The 21277-nt window shown below is 56.6% G+C and overlaps 1 protein-coding gene across 1 annotated transcript in view; it reads right to left on the reverse strand.

Moving 5' to 3' along the window:
• Positions 1-1962: 1962 nt before the first annotated feature.
• Positions 1963-21277, reverse strand: part of TSC1 (TSC complex subunit 1) — a 34118-nt gene continuing 14803 nt past the window's right edge. The window contains exons 6-23 of the mRNA XM_023745685.1: positions 20668-20812; positions 19365-19519; positions 18979-19052; positions 14675-14850; positions 13541-13653; positions 13128-13239; positions 12723-12841; positions 11152-11221; positions 10675-10779; positions 9867-10437; positions 8422-8465; positions 7651-7817; positions 6820-7002; positions 5977-6087; positions 5137-5259; positions 4019-4206; positions 3781-3942; positions 1963-3452 (exon numbers count right to left, since the gene is read on the reverse strand). Of these exons, the coding sequence (XP_023601453.1) occupies positions 2933-3452; positions 3781-3942; positions 4019-4206; positions 5137-5259; positions 5977-6087; positions 6820-7002; positions 7651-7817; positions 8422-8465; positions 9867-10437; positions 10675-10779; positions 11152-11221; positions 12723-12841; positions 13128-13239; positions 13541-13653; positions 14675-14850; positions 18979-19052; positions 19365-19519; positions 20668-20812 (3138 nt within the window). The 3' untranslated portion in view covers positions 1963-2932. The remainder of the gene's footprint in view (positions 3453-3780; positions 3943-4018; positions 4207-5136; positions 5260-5976; positions 6088-6819; positions 7003-7650; positions 7818-8421; positions 8466-9866; positions 10438-10674; positions 10780-11151; positions 11222-12722; positions 12842-13127; positions 13240-13540; positions 13654-14674; positions 14851-18978; positions 19053-19364; positions 19520-20667; positions 20813-21277) is intronic.

Genomic DNA, 21277 nt, shown 5'->3' on the forward strand with positions numbered 1-21277 from the left:
ACAAGGAGTGGAACCGCAGCAGAGACGGGATCTGGGTCAGACGCTTCCCCCACAGGAGACACACTCCGGGGTGGGGCTGAGCTGCTCCAGGGACCACCTGTCTGTACACAAGGCGGCGGCCCGCCACCTGCACAGCAGTGCGGGACTGAGCCTGCACGCCCTCCAACCCTCCTTAAACCGGCCACACTCCCCCTCCCAGCGCTCACACTCAGGAAAACGGGGCAGCACCTTCTTTCATCGGATCTTCGGTATTTCCTGCCAGCGGCCTGCTCCGGTGTGGGCTAGTCAGAGCGCGTCTGCCAGAGTCTCCGCCCCGCTCACACCCTCCTCGCCACCAGCACGCCACCCGTGGCCTACGCAGCGGCTCCATCTTTCTCGACAGCAACACCAGGAACCCGTCTGCTGCCAACGGGCCGGCTGGGCGTGGAGCTGTGGCTGCTGCCCCGCTGTCAGTGGCTCCTGGGACCTGATCCTGGACCGTAACGGCTCACCTTCCAACGACCATTTCCTCCCTTTCCCCCCCGTAAGGCCTACACATATTCCGGCTCACAGAGCAGCTCACCCATCGCTTCTCTCCACTCACAGCCCAGCAAGGGCTGTCAGCAGCTTATTCCCAAAGGTCTGGCAGTTTTCTCTCCTGAAAAATGCTGACGGGCCCAGGGAGGTCACGTCCACCCACCGCCTCACAAAGCTGGCCCCGGTCTCCAAGGAGAACCCTAAGACCCCTCCGCCCAGGCACAGGCTCCCACCTGCCTGTGCACTCGGGCAGCTTCCCCTCACGCCAGCGCTGCTTCCAACCCCACAGTAAGTGTTCCTACGTGTCGGCAGGACCTTGTCAAAGCCTTTTAAACCCTTAACTTCGCGTCTGTCACAGAACCTTGTGCTAAGTGACCTGCCGCGGATCCAGGGGCGACTGCCCGTGGAGACCACGCTGCTGTCTCCCCGACTCCCCAGGGGTCCTGTAGTGCGGTCCCCTCAGGCCTGTGCCGCCGGGTCAGTGTCGGGGGGACCAGGACATGACAGAGCTCAGGCAGCGCGCCCGGTGACGGGACGGAGGCCGCCCAGCCAGCCCGTGACACCACAGCGCCGTCGGCCCAGGCTCTGCCCGGCACCCATCCCCAGGGCTGCCTTGAGGCTGGCCTCCCGCCCTGGAGGATGCTCGGCATCAGGCCGCCTGCTGCCTCTTGCAGGTTTATCCGTCCCAAACCCCACAAAGCTGACGACGGAGGCCTCTGGCTGGGTCACTTCCACGTGACTCCAGGCCTCAACCCGTAGCCTCGGATGAATGAAACCCACGGCCCCCACAACCGAGGGGTCGGAGCGCAGCTCCTCAGGCTCAGGGCGGTTGTAAAGCTGGGCAGACAGACACCGGGCGGGAGGGTCATGCCAGGGGCCGGCACAGAGACCTCCGTGGAGCCTCAGCCCCTTCACCACGCTGCCTCCGCCTCCCTGCCCTTTCACAATCTGCCACTTTTAGAACTGTTCTCCCTTCTTCCCCTGCGCCTCCTCGCCCCTGCCAGCCAGTGGGGGAAATGCAGTGACAAGCGACTGGTGTCCCCATCTCCTGAGCGTGGGCGGGACAAGCATTCAGGACGGGCCTTAGGATTGGCCAGCTACCCTGCAGCTCTGCTCGCCTCAGAGGCTGAGCCAGGCACCGGCATGTCCTGGATGTCCAGCTTCCTCGGGGCACCAGATAAACAGGTGGTGCCGGGCCGGGGCCAGTCAGTCACGCCCACAGACCCTGCCCCGAGAGGTCAGCTCACAGCACAGGACGCGGGCCTCTCACCACCCAGCCCCTTGCGGAGGGATGCCAGGACGTCTATTGCCCTCTGACAGACCTCCCCCCTCCCATGCGGGGGGTGCCTTTCCCATCTGTGGCCGACTGAGACTCCGAGCACAGAAAGCAGCAGTGCGTCCCCCCCTTCCAACCCCCCCACCCCACCACTGGACACCAGGCAAGAATTCTCAGGCTTCCGGAGTTTATTTCAGGCGCATCTGCCCAGTTCTGCTCTGCCAGCCAGTGCTCTGGCCGGTGCCCCTGCCCCGAGCACACGGCGGCCGGGGTCCCCGAACCTGTGTAAAAGCTGTCACCTTTTTGGTGGCCTAGAACCTACTTAGTGAGGAGCTCTGAAGCCTGAGAAACAAGGTCGTGTGGGCTGAGAGGCAGCTCTGGGCCCATCAGAGCCGTCCTGCTGCAGTGCCACAGGTGCCAGGACACATGGACGGACAGCCACCCGGGCTCCGCCAGCACAGCCCTGTCTGGAGGGCGGCTCCTCCCCACCACCCTTCCGCCTGCAGATAGCAGGCGTGCCCACACCAGCCGTGGTCAGACCAGTACCAGCTTTCAAGCAAACACCAAATAAATAAGAGGTAGTGGGAAAGGGGACAGAGCGTCCCAAAGGGCACCCGGTCCCCACAGCGCCAGCTCCGACTTTCCAACCAACCTTTGTTCACACAGAACCTTCTAGAAGCTTATCGGAACCACCAGGACGGAAGGGGACTGAACCGTTGTTCTTTTAACCCACTGATTAAGACGCTGAACTTCAGAACCAAAACCAGCAAAAAAAGACGTCAGCTTACACACTGCCTGCCACCTGGCTAACGGCGGCCCAGCTCTCGGGCTTCAGGGAGGAGTGGTGTTAGAGATTTGGCCTCATATTGCACTGGTTCAAAGGACACAACCTTGTGGGGAGGAAGAAAACCAAGCGGTGAGGAATGCAAACTGGCCCTCGGTTAGTACACGCTGCGAGGTCAATGGGGGGAGGCGGGAGGGAAGAGGCATTTCAAGAACCGTTCCGCATTCAGGCAGCTGTCAAAAGGCCTCCATCCCACTTCCGCCCTGAGCCGGCCTCTCACGCCCTGGGAGCAGCAACCTTGGACACACCCGCCCTCCTGTCTACGTCTAAGGAGTTAACACTGATTGGCCGCCAGCTTAGCTGTGCTCCTGGTGAGCCTCGTTGTAGTCCATGATGTGGAGCTGTCCGACACTGTCTGGGCTGGGAGGCGCCGGGCGTGGGCCGTCGGGGCTCAGGGGGGTCTTGGCCTCCATGCCCATGTCCACGCCCGTCTTGAGCGTCTCAGAAAGGCTGCTGATGGTCACCCCGTCCTCGTCGCACTGGCTCTCGCTCTTGTTCCGAAATAGCTCTCGCGCCTTCATGCCCAGGAAGCTTTTGGAACTCGGAAGGGAGCCCACCGTCGTGGGGATGCTGGTGGAAGGCTCGCCCGTGGCGGTTTCCCAGCGGCTGCTGAACGGACCTGCCCTCTGGGTCGGGGGCTTCTCCGGTGTGGAGAGCTGGCTGCTGCTGCTGCTGCTGCTGCTGCCCCCGCCGCCTCTGCCTCCGCCACCCCGGGTGCTGCCAGGTCGGGGGGGCCTGGTCTCCCCGTTGTGGCCAGACACCGTGTCGCTGTGCCCTCTCACAGGATCCGAGCAGCTGTCGTTGCAGCAGTCCGGCCTGCAATGGAGCGGGGAGAGAACAGCATCGGTGACCGTGGGTCCGTGTCTGGGAGGTGGGGGCTCACACTGACATCAAACTCTGCCCAGCGCTCGGCGTTTATGACGGGCTCAAGCGAGGCTCTCACTGGGGACACCCACGCCACAGCAGGCACGTGACGTGCAGCCTCAGGCACGGGCGCTTCCTGTGCGCATCAGCGACGGGGGCCCAGGAAAGGGACAGGGAGAGGTCGCAGGGTGTCCTGAGGACGGGGGGTCGGGGGCTCTGGAACGCACGTGCCACGTGCGGGAATCGCTGCCAACGCTCGCCGCGCAGCCCCTGCTCCTACCTTTCTTCTGCTGCTTCCGCTGCTTCTGTTTTTTCAACTTCAAGTTTTTTCAGGAGGCCATCTTTCTCCAGCCTGCCGTACAAGTCTAAGACCTTCAGCTCAAACACCTGGGTGATCCGTTTCTGAGCCTCATACCTGCTCTCGGCGGCCTGCAGCTGGCCTCTGAAAGACAAAGCGGCCACGTGGGAACCCAGCCACTCGCGCGCCCGCGACCCCTCCCATGCCCCCGCGGAGCTACCTGGCCTGGAGTTTGACGTCCTCCAAGTACTTCTTCTGCTCCACGAGAAGGTGGTCTTTCTTGGCCAACTGAGCTTCCAGCTCCAAAACCCGCCTCTGGGAGGTGTCGAGCCGCTGGCTCTGCTGGAGCGCGTGGCTCCTGTGCTTCTCCAGTTCCTTCCGATACGCAGCCTTCATCACCTCCACTTCCTAGGAGAGAGGCCGAGTCACCACGCGGCCGCCTGGCACAGCCACAGTAGGAGCACTGAGGGCGCACAGTGCTCGAACCGCAGGCAGCGCCTCAGGGGCCGCTCCCTCTGCCCTTCCCCCAGGACCTGGCAGGGGGCCTCTGAGTAAACTCTTCAGAGGTTCTCTTATCCTGTAGGTTCTCCTTTCTTTCCCCAAAGCCACTGTACTTCCCAGTAAGTGGGAGCCAGCTTCTAGATGAACTCCCGCAGGACCTTCCCTCTGAGGAGCCTGGTACCTGCGGGCTGCGGGCTCAGGAGCAGCCCCGGGAAAAGGCCACGCCTCTGGGTCTGAGCCGCTCAGAGCGCAGTAGTGGGAACGTGTGTGATGGAGACGCGGTGACAGGAAACGCCTGAGCGTGTACTATCAAACCCCACTCCCAGCTCGCTCACTAACATTACCCCAGCCTGTTTACACAGGCGCGAAACTGTCCCAACACCACTGGCGAGGCACTAATTAATAAGACCAGCCTGCCGCTGGCCTCGCCACCAGGACTGAGCCACCACCTGCTGAAACTAAACTCAACAATAAAAGGAAGGAGAACACGCACAGCAGTCCGCACTCTCAGTCCTGAGCGCTCCGTTACACAGACCCGGCTCCCCCGCCCCGCCCTGCCCCTCCCTCCAGGACAGGGGCCTGGGTGAGAGAAGGGAAACATCGATCACCTGCTTGGTACCCACTACCATCAGGAGCCTGCACAGACACCTGACTTAATTTCAAAGTAACCCAATGGGGAAGCAGGCTGGTGTGATGCTGAGAAGTGCTTGTGTGGCCAGGCCAGGGAGAGGTGGGGACGGACACAGGACCGCAGCGCCATTTGGGGAAACGATTCACAAAGCCACTCTGTGACCAGTGAGGGCCTGCCCCCGCCCGCCCCGCGTCCCTCCGGCCCACCTTGGTGGTGTCCGAGTGCTTGTTCTGCAGCTGCTCCAAGTACAGCTCGTTGACCTCCCCGAGCACCAGCAGCTGCCTGTTGAGGAACTCCATCTGCTGCTGGACCGACTCGCTATTGGAGAGCTGACCAAACACAGGAACAGGCGGTGAAAGACCCACAGCGCACAGCTGGCAGGCGGCCACTGGGGGAGCAGCAGCTCACCACTGCAGTGCCAGGGCGGAATCCACAACTCCGTGGTTTCAATTCCCTAACCCTCTGCTGGTGTGGAGGGGGCATCCAGGGGCGATGAAATGGACAAAAATGCACTTTAAATGGAGCCGGCAAAAAGGAAGAAGTGCCAACGTCCACACCGAGGTGGCCACCACAGGACTCTGGGAGAGGGGTGTGCAGGACCGCAGCAGGGCATTCGGTCCCGGGAAGACTCGCCGTTCCTGACTAAGGGATTTCTAGCAGCGCAGTGAACCTCAGAGAGTCACAGCTCAAAACTCTGAACAAACTTGGCCCATTTATGCGAACAGGGTGTGGAGAGACTTCCCGGGACACTCACAGGGTGTTCAACAGCACCCAGCCCCTGACCCACCATCCCGAGTGGAAGGGACAGGCGCGCTCCCTGCGGGGGCCCCTCCCGGACTCACAAGCAACACAGCTCACAGCTCCCTGCGGGGGCCCCTCCCAGACTCACAGCTCCCTGCCGGGGCCCCTCCCAGACTCACAGCTCCCTGCCGGGGCCCCTCCCAGACTCACAGCTCCCTGCGGGGGCCCCTCCCAGACTCACAGCTCCCTGCGGGGGCCCCTCTGGAGGAGGAAGGCCAGTGGCAGAGCGGTCCACTCGCCCTCACCTTCTGAGACACCTGGCTGAGCAGCAGCTCCGTGTGGCACACCTTGCTGTTGGCCTTCTTCAGCTCCAGGCGCAGCTCGGCCACCATGTTCCTGCAGTCCTCCAGCTTCGTCTGTACAGGGAGGGAGATGCCGGCTCAGAGCGCCAGCGGGCCTGCCCCCGAGAGCCACGGCCCCCTCCCTCAGTGGCGCATCAGGAAATAAGGCTTTGTTTTAAAAAGTAAGCTATGGCGAGTTCCTGATTTGTGTAACAAAGGCCTCAGACCCCGAGGCCCCAAACTGCCCCACGGAGCCCTGGAGTGGGCAGCAAACGCCCCTGATGGGGGCGGGAGGGAAACACAGTGACACCTGCTGGCCATCACGCGCACTACCGGCTGGAGGGCCTTCAGGGTCAGTAAGAGGTGTCCTTGCCGGGGATGAGGACCTCTCTTTGCAAAGCTGCATGTCAGGTGGTCAATGTGATCAGATCACCACGCAAAACCCAGTAAGAGACGGGACCTGCGGTGACCCAGGCCTGCACCTCTGTGCGGTGCCCAAGGGCGCACACAGCACTGGCCCGTGGCTGTGCCATTGAAAAAGGCACTTAAGTTTCTTAGGTTTATGTATAGTATTTTAAACAGCTCCTACGCTGTCAGGACAAGTACCACTCAGTTGTTTAGATCTACCTGAGCAGCAGAACTTCTCTGTTTGGCTGCGGAGCCAGGACAAATGAGTGACACCGAGGGCGCTGGGACCGCTCCCTAAGTCAAATGGACCTGCCCCAGCCACCGTGTGGGGGAGGGCTCGCCTGTGCGGAGCAGCACGCGGTGTGTGTGCCCCTCGGGGACGCCTGCGCGGCGGCGCACCTGCAGCTCCTGGCTCTGGTTGTAGAACTCCTCCCGGTCGTGCTGCAGCTGCCTGATCTGGCTGTGCAGCTGGGCGACCACCGTGTCCCGCTGCTCCTGGAGCTGGCTGTACCTGGCTTGCTCCTTCTGCAGACTGACCTTCCATATCTGGATGTCTTTCTCTTGTAACTTCAACTGGTCTTTCTAGCAGAGACCAAAGATGTCATCATTTTAGCTGCCTTCCAACATGGGCAGTGATGCTCAAGTTAAAATGCAAACATTTCATCTAAAGTCTTAGCTGCCCTTTAACCATACTACAGGTCCAGACCCTGACAGCTCGCTCTGTCTGGCTGGGGTCTAGCTCAAGGGCTCCCACATTTCCCATCAGGTCACCGAAGGGATGCATATCACGGACGCTCGCCCTGGCCAGCACTCAGCAAGCAGGTACTCCTCTCAGTTACACGCCACCGGCGGTTGCCACAGGCTCACCTACTTTCTAAGTGGCAGAGCCACGGCCAGTCTCCAGGTCTAACTGGCTGCACTACTGTGCCACACATCTGGGGCCATCAAATAGCTTCGGGAGACTGGTTTCACATTTGGAGAAACAAAACAATCTTTTGAACCAGTTATCATCAGAGCCAATCACGAATAAACAAAAAATTCAGGTGTCCCCACGGCTTCCAGGAGCTGCAAGGAAGCCCAGAGATGCAGCCACTCCTGTGTGAACCTCAGAGACGAGGCGGCTGCCCCAGTCACACCAGGGAGCAGAGCAAGGGCGGGGACTGACTTGGCTCAGGGGCTGCTCCTACGGCAGCGAAGGGCCCAGCCCGCCGCCCACCCCTCAGCGCTCACCATCGCCGCGTTGTGCTCCTCCAGAGCCGCCGCCCTGATCACCCTGCGGAGGAGCCGCCTGTTCCGGACAGCGTGCTGCTGCCTCTTAAAGCGCTCATAGAGCAACTGGTTGTGCAGTAAAAGCAACTGGTTACGGAGGGTGCGGATCTCATCTGAGGGAGGAGAGCCTGATTTTAAAGCAGAGGGAGGGTGGCAGAGATGCCTTTTACATGGCGTTCAATCAAGCCCCACCCAGGGTCTCTCAGCTCAAGAAACAATTCTTTAAGAAAGAGATTGCCACCCACTGGCACTGACCACGGGGCGCCTCGCAGGCACTCAGTAGGTGAGGAAGTACTGCCACCCACGTCCCTTGCTAAGGGCACACTGTGGTGACACTCTGAGCGCGTTTTTTCCTTTTCTCCGCAAACTGGAGCCATATGTGTACACTTCTGAGATTCCTTTTCTTCCTTCCCCGATACCTTTCCCCCAAAAAACTCCCAGTACCACCTCCTGCACTTGGGGCTTAGCCCAGGGAAGCCGAGGCCAGGTGAGAGGTCTGCACTTTTTGCAATTCTACTGCGAAGTGCATGGTCTTTGCCACTTTTCAAAAACAGGAAATGCTGACTTTACGACACCTGGGATACTCTTTAGCAAGCACAGAGTTAAGGGGCTGAAACAGCAGCGAAGGGGGACTCTGCTTCCTATAAAGCACCTCCCTCGGGGACAGAAAAGGCAACAGGCAGGCAGGCAGGCCCATGTGGGCTGGATCTGGAGCTAAAGTTACAACTTTACCTCCAAAGTGGGTCCAGTCGACAGACTTGCTGGGTAAAGACAACCTGGGAAGAAAGGTTTTGAATCACAAAGTCAGCGATCTTACGTACCCGCAGCGAGGCCAGGTCCCTCCTTGTGCCCAAGAAAGCCTTCAGCTCCCAGTCCCCGTGGAGGCAGCCCAGGAGCCTCACAGCCCACTCCAGGGAGGGCCGAGCTCATTCTGTGGCTGGCGAGTTTTGCTCAGCTTTCAAGGTGACTGGTAACCAAACACACTGTGAGCTGCCTGTTTTCAATCCTCTACTGAAATACATGGGGAGCAGCTCTGGGTGAGACACACCTGTCCCCCAAGTTTAAGGAAAAAGTAGGTAATTTACCTGGGCCTATTACACTGAATGTCATTAAAAAATGGATCTTAGCCCGGCCGGCGTGGCTCAGTGGTTGAGTGTCCACCTATGAATCAGGAGGTCACAGTTCAATTCCCAGTCAGGGCACATGCCCAGCTTGTAGGCTCAATCCCCAGTGTGGGGTGTGCAGGAGGCACCTGATCCATGATTCTCATCACTGATGTTTCTAACTCTCTCTCCCTCTCCCTTCCTCTCTGAAATCAATAGAAAAATATATTTTAGAAAAAAAAGCGGGGGGATGGAATCTTAGCCCTGGCTGGTGAGGCTCAGTTGGTTAGAGCACCACCTCAGTGGGTTGTCCTGTACACCAGAAGGCAGCAGGTTCAATTCCCGATCGGGGCGAGACTGGGAGCAACTGATGTTTCTCTCTCACATCAATGCTTCTCTCTTCCTCCCTCTCCAAACTCAATCTTAAAAAGAAGAAAGAGAGAGATCTTAAATATTACAATCTCTGGGAAATCCTGCGTTAGGTTATTATACAGAAGGAAAAAAAAATAACATTCCCCAAGAACCTGCTGAGAAATGACCGAGAATTCAAACTTCCCTCATGCTGTCCTTGAACATCCTTTGAAAAGGGTAATAGAAAGGTTGAAGAAAAAAGAAAAAAATAATAAATAAAAGAAGGGTTGAAGAGTGTCTCAGAAGATCTCTAAGAAATCCCGTGTGCCTTCCCGGGGGAGGGGCTCCTGAACTTGCATGGAAAGGCTGCTGATTGATCTCCCACCCAGTGAGCTGTCAGCAAGCAGAACACCTGCGGCCAGCAGAGGGCCCTGTGACACACACGCCTGCTTCTGAAATGCCAGAACCTCCCCTGCACTGAGAGCCGCACAGAGCGCAGGGCACAGACGGCCTACGTCGAGGTAGGAAGACTCGTGTTAAAATGGGATGGTCCAGGTCAGTGTGCGCATCTGGAGGACACACACCGCCCTGTGCACGCAAAGGCAGCAGCTGGAGGGTGTCTGCCCGCACGGCAGCAACCGCCGGAGCACACAGCCTGCGCCCTCCCACGTTCTGATGTCACACGGGACAGACACTGCGGAGGACGGAGCCGCGGCGCCTCACCTGCTCAGCTCCTTGCCGTGCGCGTCGGCGCCCTGCTGGATCAGCCTGTCCAGCACCTCCAGCGGGGAGGCAGAGGGCGCACAGGCTTCCTCTGCGTTTCCTGGCATTTTCTTCACGAGCTCCTTGGTCTTCTTGCTGACGAAATGATGGGCAGTCTTGGGCAGCGCCACCTCAAAAAGATGATCGTAGGGAGGAGGCTGCCCGCTCCCAAAGCCCGCGCCCCGCTGAGACGGAACTCTGAAGGGGCTGGGCGTGAGGATCCTGGTCTCCAGAGGCGTCTGGTGCTCCCCGCTCCCGGCAGGGCTCTGGTCGCGGCCCCCGCCGGGCAGCTCAATGGGGGTAAAGGCTTGCTTCGGTGTGTCAGGCCCAAGCTTGTCCAGGGACGCGTTGAGAGGCTCGGGGTGCACACTGGCGCCCTGAGCGCTGGTGGTGGCTGACGGGGTCTTCCTCGGACAGCCCAGGAGACTGTCCTGGTAGAAGGGAGAGTCAAAGCCTCCTCGAGGAACCAGGGGCTCGGCCAGGGGCTCGGTGTCGGCCGTTGTGATCTCAGAAAGTTCCTTATAAATTGCCGCTGAAGGGAGGGAGGGAGACAGAGACACCCCAGTGAGCAGGCTCCCTGGGGAGGGCCAGGCACTGCCACCAGAGGGCAGTAGAGAGCGGCATCCCTTCACCTGGCACTGGACCCCGAGTTCACCTCCCATCTTTTCTCCCCAAGAGAAGCACCAAGCCAGCCCGGCGTGCTGGCGCGAGGCCGGTTCAGGGTTTTACCCTCTCTCCACCTCCCCAGGCCCCAGAGCCCGGATGTTACCTTCTTCGTTGTCCTTCTCAATGCTGTCTTCGTCGGAGGCCAGGCCGCCCAAGAACCCTGGAAGGTCACTGAGAGTGACAGCACCTTTGCTGCCAGGAAGTTCTTCTAGAAACAGACAACTTGAGTCAGAGAAACATGCGGGAAACCACTGGAACCGAAACGCTTCCCGTCACGGAGGTGCCGGAACGACTCCTGCTGGACGGACAGGCTGGGAGGGCTCTCCGGGCGGCAGAGCTCCAGCACTGCCACATCTAACTGGCGGGGCCCAACACCAGCCCCACAGGAGGGAAATCTCCGTCCCTAACGCTCAGAGAACAGGTAGAACCACAGGCTGGCAGCTCCGCACGGGCACTCAACTGCACTCGCGTAAGGGCTGTGCGTTACTATCAGGTTGGCTTTGGTGTCTCTAGGCTCAGTGGTTTGCAGCGTTCCAGAATGTCCCGTTCCCACACGGAACCCAACAAGAGGAGACGGTACCTAGACCGCGGTCGTTGGGAAGATGGTGCTGTCTGTGCAGGCAGGGCCGGGCCGGATCTGTTCTCTCCTCCTGAAAAGATGGGCACGTTTACATCACTCGGCGAGGCTGAGCACCCGTCCCCAGACGTAAGAGAAACACCCCAAGTATCTGCGCTGTCAGATTAGCAAACTGTTTCGTCTCGGACGCCTGGATGTTCTTAAAAACTGTTGAGAATCCCAGGACTTTTTGTTTACTGTGTGGTTATGTTATATCTCTTGAAAGTTACTGGATTAGGAATTAAAAGGGAAGTTTTAAGAATATTCATTAATTCACTTAAAACAAGAAGGAACGGGTGAGGCTAGCAGAGCTGCTGTCCATTCCTGCAGCTGCTCGGATCCCTGCAGGGAAGCAGCTGGGCGCTTCCGCCGCCTCTGCCTTCCGGCTGCTGCCTACGGTTCTGGCCAAACATGTGAGGAAAACGCTGGGACTCCGGACAAGCCGTGGTGAGAAGTAAACGATGTTAACAGACTGCGGTCACATCCTTGCTGTCGCACCCACACCCGACAAGGGTTACTTCTTAGCGTTATTTACGGTGTGAAACCTGAAGCCATGGCCATACACGCTCCATGTGCGTGTTATCCACCGCCTGCCTGGCATGTGCACAAACGCGCCTTCACCACGCATGAGGCTGTAGCATCGTTCTCTGGGCATTTGGCAGAGACTGGCTCACTGAGTCATGTTGAAACAATTCGCTATTCAATGCTGACAACGCGAAGGACTAACCAAGCTTCCCGAGACCTTCAATCTCACATGAGAGACTGGGGGAAGCTATCCAGCTGTGGGGGCGCGTGCCAGTGTTTTAATATTCCAATTTCACCTGAGAGCTGAATTTTTATCATTGGCAACAAATGCTGTCAGTTGTTTATCTTGAAGAGACAGGCTCAGTTCATCACTTAACAAACTAACTGCTGGCCACACTCGGTTCTGAAGACCAGCACCAGCCAGCTCTTCAATAAAATCAGAGCTTCGGGAGGAAAGGCGGCTGGGCAGCTCTCGGCCTGACCCTCACAGGAGCCTGAGGTCACGACACCTGGTGTGAGCAGTGCTCACGTGCACGTCCTCTGCCGCTACAGAGAGTTACACAATCATGTTCCCAAAGGCCAGGATCTGATAAACTAACGACTTTCACTGCTTCCCACAGAATATTCTTAAGTTAGTTTTTTTGCTTGTTTTCCTTTTCTTTTAAACAGAGAAACCAGTCCAGGAAGAAACTGCAATGCCTGCCAGGACAGGTGGGCCCTTCACCCTGAGGGGCCAGGCGCTCACCACCGTTTCCTACAGCAGGAGTTCCACGCAGTCAAGGGGCAAAGGACAGCTCAGTATCACTGCGCCAGCACTTCTGACCCCACGGGTTCCGGGAAAGGCTCCAGGCCGAGTCAGCTGCCCCACTTGGAGAGCTGCTGGCTGCTCCCTGTCAGCTGTCTGTTTAAAGCCACCACACTTTAGGGGGGACCTCTATCTGGCATGACAGGCTTCACAGAGTGAGTGAGCAGGCGGCCACAGTGCTGGGGAGAGGGCGAACCGAGCATACCTTCCGGGGGGGTGCGGCTGTGGGCGGGGGGAGTGGGGCGTGCACGCAGTCATCCGAGTGGCAGAGCGGGGCGGGCGGAGGAGAGGTGGCCGGGGTTCCCGAGGGAGTTCCTTTTCCACCTGCTCAGAGACAAGGGCAGAACGCACAGTCACTGGGCCCGACTGCGGAGCTGCCATGTTCCCGGCGGCCTGTCACAGTGAGGGAAGCTGCTGGAGCTCACTGTGGGGCTCCAGGCCAGGCTCTGTTTTAGGTTCCCTCTACATGTTCCGAAGCCCCCGAGGTTTGCATTAGTGTCAACACCAGGTTCACTGCTGCAAGTCCCCAAACACAGTCAGACCTGAGACTGTTCCTGGTCATAAACGGCAGGCCCACCCCCCACAACCAAACCCACCGAGGTAGACATACCAGGGGCACCAAAGGCTTTACTGTAGGGCTGGGAGCAGTCAGGCGGCACGTTTCCAGGGGAGGTGGGAGGCGTGGCCATGCCGCACACGAGAGATGGGCTCCAGAGAGTAGCCTGGGAAGTCAGTAAGCATGTCAGGATGAGCAAGGACCACTCGCCCAACATGTACGTCTCTGGGCGGTGGCCACTTCAAACTAGAAAGAGGCACCTCATTAAAGCTCTATCAAGGGACACGTTGCATTTGTAAGTCTAGACTCTAAGAGAAACCCAAGTGGGTTTTGCTAATGTAACCCATCCTTAAAAATAACTTTCTGAAATGAGCAGTGAGATTTTCCCAGACCACGTGCTAAAGCCCGATGCCAGTGGCCAGCGCCAGCAGCGAGCAGAGAAGAAGCAGGCGCGCTCTGGGACGTACTTGCGGGGCCTCAGCTGACAGCCGCGGCGCAGGGGAACTCAGAGGCGGAGGTAGCTGCCCTGGCGTGCTGGACATCGGCCGGGACACGGAGGGAGGGGTGGAAGTCACGCTCCCTGCAACGAAAGGGAAAGAGCACACGGCCTCGGTGTGTGGCCTGGTTATTCTGACAAAACGCTTTGGTCACCTCGCCCTTGCTGGGTGGCTCAGCTGGTTGGAGCACCGTTGTGTCCACCAACAGGGGTTGGTCCCCAGTCAGCACACATACAAGAAGCAACCAGTGAATGCATGGATAGTGGGATGATGCATCGGTGTCTCTCTATCTCTCAAATTTGTTTAAAAAATACGTCTTTTCAACTTCCAACGATATTCAGTTCTCTGCATTTAAAGAGAATCTGAGGGCCCTGACATCCTCGGGGGCAAGGAACACCCCACAGTGCTCTTTGGGAATGAGTGCAGGAGGGCCTGCAGGGAAACCTGAGAAGGCGAGGCCGGACGATGCCTCGGTGGGGGCTGCCTGCCGAGCAACCTGGACTCTGCAGCAACCCAATCCCACACCGTGCACTCGGGCACACGTCAGTGCTGCGGCCCAGAGGCCTCACAAGTGTCGGAGAAGCAGGAAGAATCCCTTATGCACAGGAGCCTAGAAGTCACATACTTAAACCCATTTTCCTTGTTAAGCATCGCAGGCACAGCAAGTCTGCTGGCACATGATCAGGCAGGAGACCAAGGACATGGGCCTAAATTACACTTGAAGGAGGAATTAATCAGCGGAAATGGAGGCAAATTCTAAGTTTTAATATTTGGGAAACTGCTCCTAGGAGCTGACCTAAGTCTTCTTCTAGGACAGTGATGGCGAACCTTTTGAGCTCGGGGTGCCATGTCACATACAGAAATTTTTTTATATTTGCAACCATAGTCAAACAAAGACTTATATTTTTGATATTTATTTTATATATTTAAATGCCATTTAACAAAGAAAAATCAACCAAAAAAATGAGTTTGCGTGTCACCTCTGACAAGCGTGTCATAGGTTCGCCATCACTGTTCTAGGAAAAGAAAAATAAAGTCAACAAAAACCAACAATGCTTTCTAGGGCCAAAGCAGGAGGCAGAGAAGTACCAGGGTCCCTCCTACCAAAGCTATTCTGTGTGTCCACGTAAGGGCTTGCGGTGACGTCAGCTGAACGAGGGGGAAGGCGGGCTGAGTTTTGGTGAGACACAGAATAGCCATCTTCATACGAGGCTTCTGTAGGGTCCAGAGAGATTTTGGCACACTCGATTACAACATCATGGGTTTCTAACTTCTTCCACCTGTAAAAGGCAAAGAAAGTCAAGAAATGCAAGCTGTAATCCATTTAATTAATCAAATACATAAGAGCGCTAACTCCAGCCAGCCACTGACCTGTGATTAGCAAAGAACAAGGCAGAAACACACCAGCCCAAGTAGTACTGATCAGAAATTAGGCATTCATTTCACAAACCGATATCCTCCCCATTGAAAGTGATTATATCAATTTACCAGGCACTAAACTGAAAGAAAAATTTCATCAACAAAAAAATAGGCCTGGCCTCAAAATACAACACAAACTGTGCAGAGCAGTCACCAGGGAAGATCTCCTTTGGAATGAAGGTAATCGAAGATCAGGGAGGCCTGGAAACTGCCAGGTAGCTGAGCATGACTTAAGGCCACTTATCAAAGCATTGGGGTTCTAAACCATCCTCCGCGCAAACATGGCGCAGAAAGTCTCAACCCTAGAGAAAGCCCCCAAGGAAATGTACAGATGTGTCTAAGGGTTCTGATCTGGGAGCCACAGTTCTGCTAAGAGCATGACCGAGGGAAAGACACACACGTGGCGAAGTACACCGTGCTCAGCACAGCACAGCCCGCCATGGGAAGAAGGGAGGAAGCAACCGAAGTCCAGCCAGAGACTCTGCAGGGGAAAGACTGTGACCCTGTCAGCAGGTCTGCAGTCGCCAAGAGGGCGGGCGGCCTGGAAGGGGCTTCCTGGGCAAGGGAACATTCTTCTACTGCGATTGAGACTTTTGTCAAAACTTAACAAAACTGATGAACTTTATTGTATCTAAATTATACCTTACTAAAGTTGGCTTTACAAATCATGCTTTCAAAGATTAAGTGACAGCAAATGCTCAGGATATAATCTTACATGAGTAAAGGAAACAAAACACTCAGTGGATAGAGTATTGGACTGCAGACTGAGGGGTCCCGGGTTCGATTCTGGTCAAGGGCACATGCCTGGGTTGCAGGCTCGATCCCCAGGAGGGGGCATGCAGGAGGCAGCCGATCAATGATTCTCTCTCATCACTGATGTGTCTATCTCTCTCCCCCTCTCCCTTCCTCTCTGAAATCAATGAAAATATGTTAAAAAAACAAGCAAACAAAACTACGCAGAGATACACGAACGGATATGCTCCCACTAATAATTCAAATGAGAAGAACAAGACATGGGTGTGCTCCTTTCCTTCTCTTACTTCGTCAGTGTTTGCCAAATGCACTAAATGAAATAGCTAACGCGTTTTCTTGCTCAGGTATAACGGACCTCCTTGGGGACCACATCGTTTTGCTCTCGCCTCTGTGTTCCGAAGATTACAAAGAACAGCCCAGCACCAGCCGCACCACGGCTCCCCTGGAAAACATCCTCCCTACGCAATGGTCCCAGACCGCTCAGCACCGCCGAGATGGGGGGACGTGGTATCACACACAGGACAGAGCCGGGCTGGGGGGCCTCAGGCAGCTGCCCTGGAGGCAGGGCCTTGGGGTCCCCACGCAGCCTCTTGGGTCAGGAGCAGGTGAGGGTCGGGGTCAGCCTGTGACACCTGGGGCAGGGGAGCTAGTCTCCCACATTCTCAGCGGCTGGAAAGTGATGACGTGAGAGCAAGAGTCAGGACACATGCGCACACAGAGGAGACTGACCTCAGAGAAGACGATGAAGTGCATATCGCAGGGATGTTTTATTTTAACCACAGTAACAGATGCACTTACAGTCACTTCTTGATTCTTAAAGGGACTTTTCAATTGTAATCTCTCTGAAACTGGGAAGCACAGGCTAACCAGTCACATGTGGTGTATTGGGATTCTTTCTTTCTCGGGTGTGCTTAAGAAAATACAAGTACATCCTGTTGTTCAGTGGCATCTTAGAGTCAATGAAATGTGACAGTGTAAAGTCAGCGTAGTATTGAGAAATCCCTCCCAGCCCCTGGACTTCACCTGCATTCTGGTGAAACCCGTGCTCAGTGCTCAGCGGAAGGGTCTATGGGGGCAAATGTGAGTCCCTGCATATCTGAGAACGTCTCATACTCAACAGGCAGCTGGCCGGGAAGAAAACCCTTTCCCTCCGTTCTGAAGGTGATTCAGAAGCCAACGCCATTCTGATTTCTGATCCTTACTGTTTTGCTTTGTTTTTCTCTAAAAGGTTTATCTCTGGTGTCATGAAATTTCACAACACTGAACCTTGGCAGCATCCTTTTACATTGATTAAGCTGAACACTAAGTTCCTCTGATCGGGAAATGCATGTCTTCCAATGATCGTATTTTCTTGTATTACTTGTACTTGCATTGGAAATTTTCTTCTATCATTTCTTTCGCAGTTTGTCCCCCACCAAGCGGTCCCTCTGTCTAAAGCTCCGTGCTGGCCGCTGGGCTCCTGGATGGACGGTCTGTTTCCCATCCTCCTCCCGGCTGCTCCTCCTGCCCTCTGACTCTGCTCCCTGGGACCGCTCGGCTTTACCTTCCCGCTGTCCCTGCAGGTTTATTCTGGATTTCATTTTCATTGTTGAGGGGTCTTTCTTTAGTGGGACCGTTCCCTTCCTCGTGGCCACTACTGACATTTCCTGCTGCTTCTGTATGCTCACTGCTGCTACCTCCTTCTCTTCACCTTGGTGTCTTACCTTCTGAGTTAGAGCTTTCTTCAAAAGCCAGATAACTCCTGCCTATCGAGGTGAGGGAGGCTCTATAAGTTGACCCAGGAGGCTTCCAAGTTAATAGACTGAACACACACACCCAATTGTACAACCTCCTAAAACCCAACTCTCCACATTCTCACAGACACAAGAGATTGCATCCAAAAACAAAAACGAGGGGAGGGGGGGTGCTGGAGAGGGCTAATGGGGGAGAAGGGGGACATATGTAATACATTCAACAATAAAGAATTACTTTAAAGCCCTGACCGGTTTGGCTCAGTGGATGGAGCGTCGGCCTGCGGACTCAGGGGTCCCGGGTTCGATTCCGGTCAAGGGCGTGTACCTTGGTTGCGGACACATACCCAGTGGGGAGTGTGCAGGACTCTATCATCGATGTTTCTAGCTCTCTATCCCTCTTCCTCTCCCTTCCTCTCTGTAAAGAATCAATAAAATAGATTTTAAAAAAAGAATTACTTTAAAAATTAAAAAATAAAAACAGGCCACTATTAAAAAGGGCATTCAAGGAACTGAAACAGCTCTCAGGTATCAAGAACATGGTGGGAGCAAAGGCTGTAACAGAAAGATTAAAAACTAACGATAGGACATCTTCAGGGAATAAAACAAGAGAGCAGAGAAGAAACAGGCGAGTGGGAAAGAGCAGAGAACCGTGTTGGGGGTCCCAATTTCAATGCCAGGAGTCGTAGGAAAAGACAGAGACGATGGAGGCAAGGAAATCACGCATAAATAGAGCATTTCCTAGAACCTACAGAGCTCCCAGACCGAACAATGAGAACAGACTCACCAGGGACAGCACTAGGAAATCCCAGAAAACAAAGGAAAGACTCCACAGGCCCCGCGAACACCCATCGACAAAGAGGGTGAGAGGCCAGAGGTCCTGTGTCCACAGCAGCGCTGGGAGCAGGGGCACCGGACAACACCTCCCAACTGCCGAGTGAGAAGGACTCCGACCTGGAAGTCTGCTCGTGTTATTATTACGCGCTGCACACACGTCCTGTGCTTCTCTCTGTAGACCTCACAGGGAGCTGCTTTAAGTGACTGAGGACTGGCATCACCGGCCTGGGCACAGGCCTGGCTGCCGGCGGGGAAAGGCGTGGAGGGAGAGGAGCTTCTCATAGCTCGGGAAGCAGAGTTCCACCCCGTTCCCCCATTTCGGTCCTGGCCCTCCGTGTGCCTGTATCCTCCAATCAGGAACTGCGCAGGCTGTTTCTCCACGGAGGAAGGGAGCGCCTGGCGGAGCAGAAGGAAGGACCCAGGGGCCCAGCTCCCCCCCTCCGACTTCCCCCAGCCCACTGGCTGAGGCCACACGCCCCCGGGGGGATTTCCATTTCCTGTTTCTCGGGTGTTTCAGACGCACCGGAAGCTTTCGCTGCACGAGTCCTTTCTAGGGACTGCCTCCACGAGCAGAAGAACCCATACTCCCCAGTGACCTCTCAAGCGCACGTCTCCCCATCCCACTGCAATCTCGCCAGAGAGCTGAGGACTATCCAGGGGGTTCCATACCTCCGGGGGTCCAGTTCATGGTCCTTGGATCCGGTCACCAGTTCCGGGTGAATCCGCACATGCTCCATCATTGGCTGGAAGGGTCCGGGTGACAAATGGAAGGTTTAACTATCGCCACGCACCAGGACAGTATTTGACAGTAAAAAGAGCGAGTACTGATGCACGCTGCGACGGGGAGGGGGCTTGGACACCGTGTGAAGGGAAGGGCCCGTCACAGGGCCACACAGCACACGACAGGCAAGCCCATCAAGGCAGAGGGCAGCCCGTGGTTGCTCAGGGCTGGGGTGGGGGCCCTGGGCTGGGGGAAGGGTTATCTTTTCAGAATTCCCCTCCAGCATTTAATACAAAAGGAGTAAGTGCCGCCTGGCTGCACGGCTGTCCTTTACCTTGACCACTTCCTCAAAGGTCTCCAGGTTCTCCTTCATGGTGTAGTGGGAGCGTAGGAAGGAGACGAAGTTGCAAGGGTACATCCCGTAGAGGCGATGGAAGAGGGCATAGACGCTGGCGTGGAGATGGACCAGGTAGATTTCCGCCACGTGGCCTGGAAAGGAGCGGGTCCAGGAGCCTCAGCCAGACACAAGGCTGACGTGGGCCCGGCAGACACGAGCCTGAAGCTGCCGCCTGACTCCTTGCTCACGGACCCTCCCCTTTGCCCCCCGAGTGAGAGTGGCTTTCTACAATGCAGTGTGAGCACGCCAGCCCCCCTGAAAATCCATCGGTGGCTCCCTATGGCCCCTGGATACATGCCCTCCACATGGAGCGACCCTCAGGTCTGACTGAGCTAACTCTGCCTCCTCTCCAGTCACCCCTCCACAGGGACCCCCGGCGCCGCCCCACACCGAGCTGCCTTTGGGACAGTTGCTGGCCCCAACACCTCTCATCCTCCTGCCCCTGCCGGCTCAGCTGCTTCCTGAGAACGGCACTGCCTGCTGCCTGTCCTCAGTGCCTCGCACTGTGCGTGGTGCCCAGCAAGGCTTAAGTATTTGTGACCAAATGTGTGAGAACCTTTTAAAATCAGCAGTATCTCAGCTACTGTCCTGACATTCGCTTTACCAGAGCTGAGAGTGGAAGAAAGAAAACGTAGTTAACCTAGCCCTGCCTGGGCCGCTGGGAACCGCAAGTCCACGTGGACAGAAAGGCCCTCCTGAACGAGCAGCCCACCCGGCCCCAGAGGCGACTCCATCCCGGGCCCCAGGGGCTGTGCCGGAGCCGCAGGGCTCATCCTTTCAGGGTGCACCTCGTGCTGCAAGTTCACGTGCTCACAGCTGGAGGCACCCTGACAGAGCGGGCTGCCTGCCGAGGTTCCCAAGTCCACTGCATGTGGAACGAGAACGCGGGTGGGACGTGCAGCGCCCTTCCTCCTCCCACACACACGGGAACAGGGCCAGGGGCCTGTGTCCTGTCAGACCAGCACACTGAGGCAAGAATGTCCCGCTCCGGCAGGGGTCATCGAAAGGCAGGGAGCTTTACCTCCTGCCACTCCGCTTCTCAGAGGAGGAACCCTTTAAGCCAACGGAAGAAAGGCATCGCACAGCATCTGGTCCTGCCGGCAGTGGACACCCCCAGCTACTTCCTCGTCTGGCTGGTGACAACACCCACGCCAGCTACAGAAGTCGACACATCTTCCCTCACCGCTCACCCCCTGCTCATCCATGAAAGCACCCCCTGCAGGTACGCAGGAGTCTTTACCTGGTTTCTTTAGGCACCACGACGAAAGGCGGCCAAAGATGTCAAAGAAGTCGTGGAGGTGCTGCTTGCCTGCCTGGGGGATCATGGGCAGCATGGTTATCAACACCAGGACGCCGGTCGTGAGGACGATGACATCAGTGTCCACCTGCGAAGAAGGAACACCCGTCAGGTGCAGGACCGCATGCCACGGGCCCAGTGAGAGCTTCGCTCAGACTCAGCCCCGCCCCTAAGGCCCTCAGGGCTTGGAGGGACAGCACTACAGCGACTCCACAGGAGCTGCTGAGGGCCAGCCCGGCTGCAGGAGCTGGTGCTGGAACCAGGCACCCACATCCCAGAGGAGCTTAACCTGGGTGGGCGATGCCCACTCCTCAAGCCCGAGGACTTGGGAGCAGGATTTGGAAGCAGGAGAGGCTACTTTTTAACAGAACAGAGAAATGCAGCTGTTTTTGTTCATGCAACTAAATCCTAAAATGCTTACCTTTTTACAGTCAATTAAAAAAACCACTCCACATTGACAAGTCATACACTTTTTCAAAGGATCACAACAAAGTATAACTTAAGAAGAAATAAGCATAGCACTACCAGGAGTCCTTAAAGGCTCACCTTCACA

This window comes from Myotis lucifugus, unplaced genomic scaffold (assembly GCF_000147115.1).
Source record: "Myotis lucifugus unplaced genomic scaffold, Myoluc2.0 scaffold_565, whole genome shotgun sequence".
Classification (NCBI taxonomy): Eukaryota; Metazoa; Chordata; class Mammalia; order Chiroptera; family Vespertilionidae; genus Myotis; species Myotis lucifugus.